The sequence below is a fragment of the Liolophura sinensis genome, chromosome 1, assembly GCF_032854445.1.
Source record: "Liolophura sinensis isolate JHLJ2023 chromosome 1, CUHK_Ljap_v2, whole genome shotgun sequence".
In the NCBI taxonomy this organism is placed as follows: domain Eukaryota; kingdom Metazoa; phylum Mollusca; class Polyplacophora; order Chitonida; family Chitonidae; genus Liolophura; species Liolophura sinensis.
The window spans coordinates 76,005,727-76,021,235 of record NC_088295.1 but is presented as its reverse complement, the minus strand read 5'-3'; the positions used below and the strand labels follow the sequence as shown (position 1 = coordinate 76,021,235).

Sequence of the window (15,509 nt, the reverse complement as noted above, 5' to 3'; positions counted from 1 at the left end):
CACAACATATATGCAGGCATAATACACCATAAGTCAATTGCACACTTATGCACATTTTTAAAGCCGCATCCTCAGTTGCGTATGGGCAAACCAAAGCGATGAATGGGATTTTAAAGTAGTTACAAGCAGCACAGTAGGAAACGACTTTGTTTTTTTTTTCTGCAACTAGGAATCTATGCGATACTATACTATTGATATACCTTTTAATCATGAACGCGCATTCGCCAACTCGATCTGTATATACATGTACACACACTTCATTTTTAATGATTATCAATGCGGATATCAAGCAAATTAGTAAGTGCACCTGAGAGGTAAACCTATATTTATCACCACCGCCTGTTACTAATGTAACACAATATTGCAATTAATGTACAACCTCAATTTTGGGGGCTTTCTTGAAAACCAAATGTGCTCCACCTACATTCTCAGGTAAAAATATAGCACACAAGCTGATTTCTACATGAATTTACAGCACCAATAAGTCACCTTGACACTTACCTTTCTGTCTTACTCATCAGCCAATCAGCAGTGATTCGGTTTTCCTACAGTGTGAAAGAAAATATCCGTTGTGACTATCTCGTGTACATTTTTTCTGTATAAAACACACATATGACAATGTTCCAATTAAATGAATGTGCAATATAAATGCGATAAATCTATAAGTGTCGGACAAACATTAGAGGAACTGTTTTGCCAGTGTTTTGATGCTGAACTACTGTTTGGGATACTCAAGTGGGTTGGATTACATTATCTATATATAAAGAAAACGGCGACATTGATCCGTCGAGCGGAGGATAGACGTATTCAATGTTAATGGACTATCATACTACATTATCTGTGTGAGATTGTTGTTATAATTATGACATTTGTTCTTATGAGAACTCTGCTTGACAAAACAATACAAAATACATAAAAAAACTCCTTATATAAACTCTTTTTAAACGCAAATGTTAAGTTGTCCACGTTTTCTAAGTGTTAAAACGATGCCGTAAATTATGAGAGGAAACATCTTAAAATACTGCGCCGTGTGAACATTGTCTGTAGTTTTGTAACATAGTCTTAAATTAGAAGATTTGTGACATTTATAATGTTGAACACCGTACCTATAAGTCTCAATGCGACATAAGACAGTGTTACATAACAACAAGCAGTAATTCTCCGAACATTTTGTGACAGTGTTAACATAACATCATAATCGCTTTCGCTCGCCTCCAACGACATAAAAACGTGGTCAAGGACAGCTAATAATTAAAAACGTTCAACAAATCAATCTCACTTCCTGATCTGCGTTGGTTACCTTTGCAAAAGTAAGTATTGTAGTGTGGTATTTTTATAACTACATGTAGTTAATGTATACCAGCACTAGGAGAACGAAATAGAGAGGTGAAGAGGTTATAAATATAGTTTGGTGAAGCGTGGAAGAAGGGAAACAACTTTTGCATGAAACGCCTGGAGTTGACTGTGAAGCGGTTGAGGCCCTTGAGAGGACAGGAGGCTATGTTGCCTTTACTCTCATAGTAATCCTCGAAAGGGGATATGTTTATTTAGTTGGGATTTTACGCCGTACTCAACAATATTTCACTTATACGACGGCAGCCAGCGTTTTAATCACATGGGCCAAGAATGATAAAAAGGGGGATATTAAAATAAAATGGCGGTTTGCGGGTTAAATTTAATAAAATTCTATGAATGTTCCAAGACCTGCTTTTTTTTATATCCGACCTTGGTAATTTGGTTACAATAACATCGGTCAACGATGCTAGTGTAACCGTTTGCCTAGTCCAAAGTTTGGGAAAGACTACTTCATAATTTTCTACCAAAATACATGACGTGAATGTTTGAACGTCGCACAGGGGAAAGTTAGTCACTAACGCGCCAAACGTCGGAGCTTTATCCCGGCCACTCCGGTTTCCTCATCTCAAAACACTGATTCAAATCGCATAAACGGAAAATTCTTAAGCATTTCCAACAATCCAATAAATAAAAACATATCATATCAGAAATGTTAGTTAACATGATTGACCATGGCCTCCACTTTGTCGAGCGATGAATTAAGCTATGATTTATACTGATCAACCATGCACGGATAGAAATTATGCGATTACATGGTACATATATTTATATTATATTTCATGTACATTTATTTATTAATTAAAAAAATATGTGGCAAAAGGTCACACGCCACCACTGAAATTCGGCGCCTTGTCTTTTTATCTCATTTTGGGTTTTATTCTAACTGTTAATGTTAGCTATTCTTAAACTTCGTAGCTTTTTTAATAGCTTTACTTAATTATTACTTATTTAGCAAAAAGATATCAAAATATCATTTCAATAAAGTTTTTATATCTTGTTTTGAATTTACATTTAGTGGTCGTGAGATAATTTCATTTATACACACACAATGCATTTATTTCATTGATGCTGGTTTAACGTAGCCCTGAACATGTCTGGGCTGTACTGAGCAAATACGATTTTGTATCACAAGTTTAAAGATGATCATAAATTGCTCCGCCGGAGGTTTGATATATTCCAGTTGGCTTCATAGCTAAACAGTTTGTTGTAATAATACAAGATTTCACCACTTAACTGGTCTCTCAGTGAATATATTTCATACATTTATACATGATTCCAAAGCCGTGCAGGAGCAAGGTAACGGGCCACTTTCACACAAGTAATTCGCATTTCTTGTAACAGTTTTCGTAAAAGACGTTGTCTACGTTATAGTGCCGTACGAACAATTGATTTACGAGGTTTTGTTAGAGAAGCTCCTGAGTATAATTCACAAAATTCACGGTGCATCTACGGTGTAATATGGCTCGTGTAGGCCTATGCAGTGCGTGCATATGCACTGTTGACAACAACCAGTGGTTTTCCGTGATTACATGAGTTTGGTGGTGCAAATGTTTACTGTGTAATAAGGTTTGTGTACACAATACATTCGTATACCATGAACAACCACCGAAGCTTTTATGTAAATAGTGGAGTTAACGTCCAACTTGCCTTCTGTTATCGCAAAATCATACAAAACTATTTAGAATTGCGTCAGCGGGCAATTTGGTCCACTTTATAATCACGACAAACGTTCTTCGTTACTGGATTCAGAAACTGGTCCAATTGTCGAAGGTAAGGATACAGTAGGGAAGACTATCAGGCATTTAACCAATCAGGTCGCGTGATCGAATCCAGCGCTAGCTGTTTCGACTGCTGCTATAAGTTATGAAGTTTATCAAGGGCGGTGGATTACCTTGGGCACTCCGGCTTCCTCCACCTATAAATATACGAATGAAAATTCCTTAAACACGGAGTTTAACATCAGTCAAACAAATAAACACAATGGGAAAACTTTGAGCAGAAAACTCCATCATCTACTTCTCATTCAACTTTTCAACACAGAAATATATGCTTTGACAAGTCACACTGGTTTGGATACCAAAAAAAGGGAGAATATTTCGACAGCTACAAAAAGTGATGACTGTTTGCAAGGTTGAAGCTTTGACTTGATATATTCGTTAAATCAAATACGTAAGCAGGCCTCTCCAAAGCATGAAGAGACAATGAGCTGATGTCACTGTTTTATAAACTACATGTATTCTGTACGGGTTAAATTCCAGCTGTCAAGGCAATGAATAAAATGTAGAATTTTGTCGTGAACTGACGGGAATTAAGCTATTACCAAAATCTTAAACTCTGATCTGATTTAGGGGACATGATACATGTAGCTTGGTGTTAAATTATGTCATAAAAGTCAGTTGTGCTAGGATATAAGGTTATATGTATAGGACAAATATCTTTGTCTTTTACACATTAAAGCACAGTTTGGTAACCACAACTCTGCATTTACCACCATGCTTTTCATATTATAAACGAGGGAGTAACCCATTTATATGGAATTTTACTGAAAATTGTGAGAATAAATCTATTGATACGATTATCTGCCGGTGTTTGGTGTAAGTGCGGATAAAGATTGGTAGCGACGATTAAAGTCATCTCCATGGTCTTAGACTTGCACCCAAACATAAAATAATGCACTTAAAGTGAAACCCAAGAAGCAAAATGAGTTTGCGCTGTGACGGTGAAGTAATTTAATAATAGAACATACCCAAACACAGGCCCTTCGAGTAATGCGCAGTGGAAATGTTAATGCTATTAAGTTTCTGACAATATATCGGTAAGTATTGACACTACGTTTGCAGGTTGAATACGCCACGGAAATCTTGTGGCTTAGGCAAGCATGCATTAATAGCGGGTTTAAACGGCCGAGCCTAGTGATGTTAACACGGCATGGTTGAGCGCCTCAACCCGCTCGCCGTCTCTATGTACTTACAGATTATAGTCATGGGTTATGATTGCACTCGCTATTATTCCTCAACACGTGAAAACCCGAACCTGTCAACCTGGCTGTCGCACTAGGCATGCGTGCGTGCCGAATTCGCAGTGGTTGCTAGCAACACAGCGCGGAAATGATTGTATTCCTGGCACTCGACACCGTCTGGCATAAATACATCTCTAACCACTGTGGTTATAGGTGTTTGCTTGTTTGCTCTATACAGTTTGTGTAAACCAGTATAACAGCAAGTGTCTAAGGTACATGCCGAGTGGCAGATTATAACTTTCGAGACATCCAAGTCGTAGTGTGGAAGATTAAGCCATTTTAGTCATCGAAAAACATAGACTTGAAGGAACCATGGCCGACAGTAGACCAGATACCACTGCTTCCAACGCTAAAAACAAACGCATGAACAAAATCTACAGGACCCCACCAACTCCTACGCCGGAAGAACTCCTCGAGAAAGAGAAAGGGTTTATCTTGGACAATAATGCAGTCAGTAACATCTCCAGTGAGTTCTCGAGGACTAACCCCAAACTAGGCCCAGTTCTTCCCCCATACAACGCCCAGAAGGACATTCATGTTGCGAACTATTTCGAATACATTGGAGTGAAAAGGACTCTCGACAAAACTGGTCAGGTGAGGGTTGTTGGAGTAAAAGGTGACTAGTTAGTTTATTATTAATGATAGTGTCTCTTTTACGGTGCTCTTTGTCCATTCTTATGACGAATACTCCTCCCCCTATCCTTACCATCATCCCATACATGCAAACTTGACCTTTGACCTCGTGATAGTGCAAGGAGATAAACTCAAATATATTGGTCTTTTCTTTCACGTTTGGCCACATCACCATAACCTATAAGACGCTTAGGCTATTTATTTTAAATTATCATTTCTTGTTAGAATTTTTTTAAGTATCCATTGCAATATTTGAGACCTAACTTTAGAAACAATCGTGGTATTGTATAATCAACACTACAAGGAAGGGAAGAGAAAATGGGATTATTTTCTACTGATGTCACTTCTTGCCTTATCACCATGACCTTACTGATATCATGGTATTCAAGATTTCCAGTTAAGTATCTAGCGACCTCAGCCAGGTATATAAGACAATGGGTCATGTGTTCGAAATATTTATATTATTGAGGCGTTAAAGCCTAATCAAGTCAATAAACCTACAAATATTGAGTCACTGACAACAGCCCTAAAATGGCCTAGATCACATTATCCCATTTGCAGAATGACAGCGACCCATTAACAAGTGGATTCTCTGATTATAATGTCAGATGTATCGCTACGTATATGTCAGGGTAGGACAAAGTGACCTGAATTCACACAGCAATGAAAATGTCACCTTTAGTCCAAGAGCACTAGTTAAACATGACCACCAGACAGGTTTCTCTCCGTAAGCTTTCTTTTGTCGCATTTATATATAGCTTATACTCAGTTACATGGAATATATATACTTAGTTACATGAACTTATAGTTAGTTACAGGAATTTATGTTCAATTACATGAAATTAAGCTCAGTTATATAAACTAATGCTCAATTACATAAACTAATGCTCAGTTACATGAACATATGCTCAGTTACATGAACTTATACTCAGTAGCATGAAATTATGCTCAGTTACATGAACAAATGTTCAGTTAAATGAACTTATACCAGTCACACGTAAATAGATAAACACCACCATTTCATGCGTGTGACTTGTGAAGACATGTAATGATAATGATAATAACACCTTTCCATGTCTGCTCTAAGATGCCTTTATTGTATATCTGTATTCAGTCTGGACATTAATCACGGAAATATTATCAGGTTGAATTTCGTGCCATGCTAAGTATATTCACTGTCTTCCCTGAAAACTGGTGACTTCGTCTGCGGTACAAATTACCAACTTTGTTTACTATTTATATATTATTCTGCGCACATTCCTTCAGGAACTAGTGTTTTAAGCTGTTTTTAAAATGAAACTTGTAATTATTCTCTTCATTGTCTACGATTATTATACGAATATCGAGCTTTGGACGAAGACATGTAACTAAATGCCAATGCAATTCCGTGTGTGTGACCTCAGGAATCAGACATGTTCCGTGCATGTGCCTTTTGGACAAAGACTTATAGGCCTAGTTAAATAGCAACACCATTCCGAGCATGTGACTTCTGGAGTACGACATGTAGCTAAATAGCGACATAATGACGTGCGTGAGATTTCTGAAAAAAGAAAGACATGAAACATAATGACAATACCATTTCGTGCGTGTGACCCCTGGAGTGCAAAGGCGGTAAAAGGCTATTGTGCTCAGTTATAACACGTGACTCGTGCAACAAAACAGATACAAAAGGATACCAGTGCTCTATGTAACAAAATGCATTAAGCACTCCATATGTATGTTATCTATATGCGTGTATTCAACGTAAAGTTGAATCTTTAAACTCCTTGTGGTTTGGAAGTTTTAATTTGTGTTTTGTTTGGATGCATATCTGGTCCAGGCAATAGACAAACCAACCTAGACGGGCAGTACGAATATGACCCCAGAAAACTGTGCCAAGTTTCAGCTGCGTTATTTAAGATACACATTACCCTCAGATTGCATTGTGTGAAGGCCATAGCACCTTTACGTTAAACTAATATATTGGCGTAAGCTTTTTTCGCGCGGTAATTCCACAAAAGTTGGCAATTTACCATGTGAAGGAATGATTAGATATAATGTTCCAACCCCGCTGGTCTATATCAGTAGTAGGCGGAGAAAAAGCTATTGTTGAAAATCTCCTACCGTTGTGCTATTTTGTTAACCAATGCCGATACACAGAAAGTGTTGGTCCACAATTTCAAACATATAGGCAATGCCAATGGGTAGACGCCTACATTACAGTGAATTCACACCAAACGATGTCACTGGGTTTAATCAAGGCCGTCCTTGAACGCTTTTGAAGGATATTCAGACAAGCATGTGTTAACGATGCGTAATTATACTTGTGGTGTTTTTTAAGGGCATAGCCTGGCCAAGGGCCCGGAGATCCAGAATCCAGCGGTCAGTTTGTTAGCGCTTTACAACTACTCTGTGGCCTTTAACTAAAGCGATTTCAAAGTCCAGCTCTTGCTGGCTTCCTCTCCGGTCGAATGTGGGAAGATCTGCTATCAAACTGCAGATATTCGTGGCTTATTCCACGCTTACTCCACGCTTTTGTATAAATGAAATATCCATGTGTACGATGTAGAACGCCAATAAAATAAAATAAAAATGATAAAAAATTATATATATATATATATATATATATATATATATATATATATATATATATATATATATATATATATGTAAACACGGTCTGAGCAGTCAGACATTTTACAAGAGCTAGTATCTGAATACGCATGTAAACTTGGCAGCTCTTCATCACTTTGCATATGATACAAACTGCTGTACACATGTTTATCAACATATGTATAAATGCCCCCGTTTATCCCGAAGATCCAGACCACTCTTACCAAACTGCTCACAGTGCTACATGTCATTTGTCCTTCAGGCAGTGGATGGAGGTTGCTCTATAGAAGGCCCTGTCATGGACGCGTTCAGTGAGCGGGGACATGGTCATCAGTACCTCAGCAAACGGAACCAGTTCGGGGCAGGTAAACATGGTTCGCTGGGTTAAATCATCGACTGGATACATAGTTCATACGTTGTATACGCCTTGAGATCTTCTTCAACTAATTCTACATAGGTGGTACTCTTTAAAAAGAATTATTAGTACGGCATTAAACACAAATCAAATAAATAAATATATGCACTAAATAACAGATTTTGTGCCTATGGTCATTTTAATGGGCTATTCCATTGATTGTGTTTCAGGACATTCGAGAGATTCTGTTGACGGTCACGCACAGTTTTTACAGGATGTTAAACCTATGACGAGTTATAACGGCAGATTCGGCTTCCGAAGAAACACACCTTGGCTTCGGCAACAGCCGTCACCATTCGGGACGGCGAGTCGTTCTCCTGCATTCTAACCGTTATATGGACGACATACGACAGGTAAAAGCCGCGAACGTGTATGACCTGGATGACGTAAGATTGTCTTACAAAGTATAGAACTTCATTACGCTGAAAGTAAAGGTCACTGTGACAGGACCCACTTTTGTTACATCAACTCAACTCACCATTTCATACATCCGGGACATGGTTGTGGTGTTTGCTGCTGCAAATTGTTGCTGAAAGATTGTGAGCCTGGACGAAACACAAGCCTTGAAAAATGGCGTCTTCAGACTATGTTTGAATGAATTGTTCCGAGAATTGTTTTATTGAATGACATGTTTTTATATTATCTATAAATATATAAAGAATGTTTATTTACCTTTAGTTCATTGTTGACTTGTATCATATAATTCATCACATTTCCCGCCAAATTCGTGGCCTTCACCTCGAAGACCAATCGAGTCAACACTATGACTCATGGATCTCACTAATCAGTGCGGTCGGTGTTCAAGCCCACCTCATACTGGCTTCCTTTCCGATCGTACGTGGATAGGTTTGTCAGCCGTGCTTTTTCCCAAAGGCTCTATCCCGTATCCTCCCACCATAATGCTGACTGCCGTCATATGTCAAATATTCTGGAATACAGCGTAAAGCACCTATCAATTGAAAAAAAAAAAACAGGAAACAAATATTCCAATTTCGTTAAGTAAAGAACTGAGATGTAAGAAACAAATCGAAAGTGAGAATGACGATTAACAGCAACTACAGACTTCCAGATTCCCATTTAGGTATCGGTTTTGGCAAAAGCGTTGTAGTCTTAATCCAGTTCCTCAACCTTTCCCACATATGAAAAAGCAATTTTCAGTATAAATTATGCACATTTGTAACTTGATTGTTGCTGAACAAAAGTATAATTTTATCATGCGGCATCATTTTAATAATGCCGCAATAATAATACTACTACACAGAATAATGTCGGAATATCCAGCTTGAAAACATGCGAAAAGGTTGAGGAGTTTTAGTTATACAATTCAAGGCAGCAGAAAATCGTCTCCGGGATTGAATCACTGATTGCTGTTGAAGCCAGTTAAAGTCATTGTTGTATCATCGTTCCTTTGTATTATCGACCGATCATGGTGCGAAGTTATGATGCAATGAATCGAACAATTGGCATCGCATCTCTGCTTATTTCCCTCGTGTCGTCGCTTAGTACCAACGTGCCATCGCTTCGTTCGATCATGTCATTGTTTTGTGATATCGCTTCGTGCCATCGTGCCATCGCTTCGTCTGATCGTAATTAATTTCTAGTTGCAATACCTGTGTGTCACGACCGCTTTGATGGCCTAATGGTTAGAGCGTGTTAGGGTACTTTCGGACAGTAAAGATAAGAAACAACTGACTTCTTTCACTCTCTGATCAGCAATAGGCCTTACACAAGGTCAAACAAAGAAACACGAAGGCGATTAAATAAATTAAGTTCAATACATATATTTGAACAAAATAAACAAATAACACAACTGACAATAATATACAAAACAAAGCAAATAAATACAAAAATGTATATAGTCATCTCTTTCTGATGAAAGCGTTCAAATCCAGATCCGGCTTCCAAAGGCCTGGCTGTCCACGTAAATATAGAATCCACAGTTAAGAAGAATTCCTCAATCCATGACAGGATGGCAGGCTGTAGTGGGCACGGCAGACGGACGATGGTTTATTCCCCAACTGCCTGTGAAGTAACTCCGTCCGTACGTGGGAAGGTTCGCAGCAACCTGCGGATGGTCGCAGGTTTCCCCCGGGCTGTGACCGGTTTCCTCCCATCATAATGCTGGCCGCCGTGGTATAAGTGAAATATTCTTGAGTACGGCGTAAAACACCAATCAAATAAATAAATAAATCTCAGGGTGGATAGTTTGACAGTAGTGTCCGTGATACCGAGCTGTCCATGTATGTTTCACTCCTCGGAAATATACACAAAGTCATTTTGTGGAATCGCACAAGGAGACGATGAGCGATACAAACGCCAAAGGAACACCTCAAAATATAGCAAGTGGCGATCGGTTTGGTTTGATCGTAAACATGTTTAACACACCGGTACATATTTCCAGAATGTATACGCTATGTACAATGACACTAAACTCATAAACACCGAAGCCTTGAGAACGCTCGACTGAATTACAGCACAGGCTACAACGTACACAGAGGGGGAAACGTAGGTCAGACACTAATGGGGGCAACCCAAGAACAAATAAAAAATATTATACAATATTTAAAGACGGGGTTCGTTACAAGTGACCGCCTCGAAGTCAAGAGACCCCCGGATCGAAAACCCGGGTCGGGTCGTAAGACTTTAAAAGGCTTTAAAATGCCACTTGTTGCTACCTCGCTTGACGCTCAGCACTGAGACGGTAGAGCAAGGAAACAGGACTATTGAACCAAGTGACAGTATAATGTGAATAGGTCGGGTATCGGGTATGGTGTCTTCGGCGTGATACTTTAGTGGAGACGTGGACTTGCCGTTTCACTATATGACACAATATATGTACACACATCTAATGATTTTGATGATACAAAGCAATGGCACGATGATACAAAGCGATGGCACGATGATGCAAAGCGATGGCACGATGATGCAAAGCGATAGCACGATGATGCAAAGCGATGGCACGATGATCCAAAGCAATGGCACGATGATGCAAATCGATGGCACCATGATATAAAGCAATAACACGATGATGCAAAACGATGACACGATGATGAAAAGCAATAGCACGATGATGCAAAGCGATGGCATCATGATGTAAAGCAATTTCACAATGATGCAAAGCGATGGTGCGAAGATGCAAAGCAATCGCACGCTGATGGAAAGTGTTGGTCATCATACCATCGTCTTCGTTCCGTTGTGCTCATGTAGTTTTTAACAATTATAGTTTTTCACGAAAATACCCATATTTTGGTCTAAGTATCTACAGTTTCATGGAATAATCAAACTGCTGGCTAATAAAGAGAATTAATGATCAATGGACTGATTTGATAGATACCAGTGGGTAACTAACGATCATAAGTCAGATGGCACCATTCCGTGAAATTTCATCAAATCCGGATAAAACCTGCTGCAAAGTGGAATGTTCAAAGATTGACCAGAATGACATCAATCTTGATTTTCTCACCAAACTGCTAGTGTCGTTGATGACACGGTATCAAGGGCAGAACTACTAAATGTTATAACAATTAATTATTTTTCTTGTTAAGTTTCATATCTAACCCATAAGTGTAATTTTTAACGGTTTCTTGTTTTAAACACGTATGCCTTTATAGACTGTAGATTTATCCTAGGGCCGCGGTAATAAGGAAATAATCTTGTGGGAAGTTGAAATAACTGTTACATCACACCTCACTTCACAAGTATTTAATTACCCTTAAATATCCTTAAAACTACTTTGTCTCATTTTAGCTGATTGAAACAACACACTCCAGAAAATTATTCTGAAACATTATCAGCTGGATCATTCCGGTTTACGTGCTATTGTGGAAAAATTTGGAATAAAATTTGTGAATAAAAAGCATCAATATATTCCAAATGGACGTTTGAGAAATTACATGAGTTACACAAACATGAGACACACAAATAAGGCTGAGTGCGAGTCCCAATGATCATATCAGTTTACTTTTTTGTATTCGTTTGATTTGTGTTGAATTTTTGGCTCTCTAACGATGGTCATTTTCTATGGGTGGAACCGACTGGAATGCCCGAAGTAAACCACGGCTCTTCGCCGGATACAAGTCAAAATTCCTGACTTAAAGCCACAGTCATTCCAGCGAGAATTGGATTCGAACACTCGCCGTCATTGGTGAAAGGCCTGACCGACAGAGTGAGCCAGCGCTGTAACTGTAATTATTTTTATAAATTTATCTATTTGATTAGTGTTTTACACCATTATGGAGGGAGGAAAACGGGCGGTGGCCCTGGGGAAACCTACGACCATGCTCACTGATTTGTAATGTTCACGTATCACTTTTATGATCGAATGTGGTGAGGGAACGAATAGTGACCGAGTGGTTAAAGAAAAAGCTTAGAGTCGAAGTGAGCATCCTCAGATGTACTATTGCAAACTCTATCCGCCATGACTTTTACATATATCTTTGGACCTTTTAAAATGATCTATTCAAATTTTAAAATATTTGAATTTTAAATGTGTGGGTTGGTGGGGGTGGGGTTGGGTTGCTTTCTTGGACCATACATCCACACGCTACTCTGATGTCGCACTAGCTCTTCAGCTTTATATTCAGCCTTATAGGCGAACTTTTCGCAAACGTTAAATACCGGTAATCATTGACTCTTCGGTATTATGAGCTATTCCCACATTAAAAACTCATCTATAGGATGGGGGCCTCCGTGGCTCAGTCGGTTAAAGCGCTAGCGCAGCGTAATGACCCAGGAGTCTCTCACCAATGCGGTCGCTGTGAGTTCAAGTCCAGCTCATGCTGGCTTCCTCTCCGGCCGTACGTGGGAAGGTCTGCCAGCAACCTGCGGATGGTCGTGGGTTTCCCCCGGGCTCTGCCCGGTTTCCACCCACCATAATGCTGGCCGCCGTCGTATAAGTGAAATATTCTTGAGTACGGCGTAAAACACCAATCAAAAAAAAAAAAAAAAAAAAAAAAAAAAAAATCTATAGGATGAGAAAAGGTCACGTCAGAATACCGGTTAAATGGTTCAAAAAAGCCAACCCAATTCAAACATTTATATTTATTTGACTATCTTCTGAAAAATCTTTGAAAAAAAGAAAGTATTTTCACGCATAGTTTTCAGTTGTCTGTCTGGTGAACTTTACCTCACTTTTAGCTTTCTTTTCCTCTAAGATTATGGTACACGAGGAATTATGTTCAATCCCGGTCTTGGACAGGTGCGTGCAGATTTCCCCAGCTTTCAATATTCATGGGGCATTAAGCGTTCTACTTTGCTTATAGAACTGCTTTCGTATGGTCTAACTTTCGTTAAAGCCCATTTGTCTTACGCCAGTATGATGTGTATATCTTACGTCACATGTGCAGTCCTCCCCAAAGCTCGACGGTTTACTCGTGCCGCTTTGGTTCTCTTACCCTCATAATACTCACCGCAATCATATAAGTGAAATAATATTCAATACTGTGTTAGATAATAATAAAATAAATATATCGCTAAAGATATGAAAAACACTAATTTAGTTTTCTGGTAATTTTAATATAAATATATCACAATATTACAATATAAAAGAGGAAAACACGGTTTATATAAGAAATGGGTATATCGAGATTCAGCTTTTTAGCCATCAAATCAATGCACGGCTGATTGCTTAATTCAGGTTTAACGTTGCTTTCAACCTTATTTCGGTTATATCATCACGGTGTCTTAATGCAGCACGCCGAACCCAACGCTCATATATATATGTATAGTGCTGCCTCACTGGAACGCCATGCCGGTGACACCAGGCGCCAAGTCGCGTTGCACAGATACTGGGTCGAGCAGTATTAGGTCTATCCCTCCTATGCTGATAGCGAAATAAGTAAGAGCTAATTTTACCGATGTTAACGTGGTAGGTTAGACTCTATTCAAGACTGAACCCCACGTCCACTCTTTAGGCACTTTGTCATTGAAGCTTGCCAAATGCTAATAATTACGAAACAGGGGTCGATTACACAAAGCTATTTCTGACTTAAGTCAAAACTTCAAATATAATCGTTAAGTTTATTTTTCGTCTTAAATTAAAAATTTGTCCACCTCATCAATGTTATCTTCAGACAAGAATAGCCAAATGTCAACTTCGTGTTCCAAAAACTAAGCTTTGTGAAGACGTCGTCAGAAATGGCTTTGTGTAATCGACCCCTGATCCCCTGTTTATCAAGCGACGGGCATTGTGCGGAATGTTAAGTATGAGCAAAGCATTGCGATGATTGCAGTTAATATGTAGAATGAGGCATAGAAAACTCTCCAACTCCAAAAACACGTCATTTGGAAGGTTCTAAGATAGGCTAAAATAGACTGAATGCTTGTGACAAATAAAAGCTCCCAAAGTGAAATAAAACGGCATCGAGAGTAAAATCAGAGCAGAGACGGCAAATGGCCACATGTAACCGATGAAATCCGACCTATGTCAGTTCAAGCCTTCGGGAATTCTATATCCTCATCCTGATCAAGGGGAGACAAACTAGGAATTTCTCACTGAGGTCGAGGAGCTGTGGGCTGGAGAACAGCAACGCAGTGAGTGCTCACGTCTCTGCAGACATTTGTGAACATTCTAATGACTGAAGTGAAGTGTTTCGTGTGCAGTGTTGCCAGTAACCATTTGATTAATTCGAATTTTTGACGGAATAAAATTCTTACCTTATAACCGTTCATACTTAAAGAATACCGCCACTTGAAAAGTACTATAAAACGAAGGGTGTGGTTTCACGAAACATGAAGAAAGGTACGCCAAATAAATGAGAACAAAAATTCATTTTTGAGGCTTATTTTATATTTCTTAATAGTCCATCTATTTTCCCTCCGTGGTTGGAAATATTCAGAAATGATGTCTTCGATGAACGTATTGGGAACGCGGGAGCAACTTTGTTCCCCAAATTCGGACTCTCCCACACACAAAGTTGTTTAGACAGATACCGCGGTGAACGTCACCACAACAGGTTATTTAATTTCCGGACTGACGGCTGGGGCCTTACGAAAACTGTACCATAAGTTCATTTTTACTTGGAGTGCTTGGGGTTTAACGTCGTACTCAACAATTTTTCAGTCATGACGACGAAGGGATCCTTAGGGTGTATGTAATGTGCCTCCTTGTCGCAGGACGGACTTCCCCCACGACTTTATCTTGTGCTGCTTCCCTGAGACGACTTACAGAAGGCAAGTAAGCCGCCCCGCCCCGATCCGACTTATAAAGCTCCAATCAAGCACTGAAGCGATGTTTTGCCAAAAACTCGAAAAAGAATATCTTACTCGTCACACTGAAAACATTTTTTTGCATTAGACACTGCAGAGTAGGGATAATCACTGTACATGTATAACCACAATTGGGGAGCTCAGAAAAGGAACACTTTACACACTCTTGCTAAATCAACATCGATTCACAGTACGTGGATTGTTTTGATGTGTTTTCTCGAAGATTACATTTTAGAGCATCGGAAAACATACGTGTTGCGTGAAGAGTGGTGAGTTCGTTGCTAGGCA

At 39.1% G+C, this 15,509-nt stretch overlaps 1 protein-coding gene across 1 annotated transcript; it reads left to right on the top strand.

Annotated features, from left to right (window-relative positions):
* Positions 1–4,562: 4,562 nt before the first annotated feature.
* On the top strand, positions 4,563–8,488 carry LOC135461944 (sperm microtubule associated protein 1-like). The gene is made up of 3 exons (XM_064739237.1): positions 4,563–4,969; positions 7,863–7,965; positions 8,186–8,488. Exons 1-3 carry the CDS (start codon positions 4,688–4,690, stop codon positions 8,341–8,343), a joined length of 543 nt encoding a protein of 180 aa, XP_064595307.1. The 5' UTR covers positions 4,563–4,687; the 3' UTR covers positions 8,344–8,488.
* Positions 8,489–15,509: the final 7,021 nt, after the last annotated feature.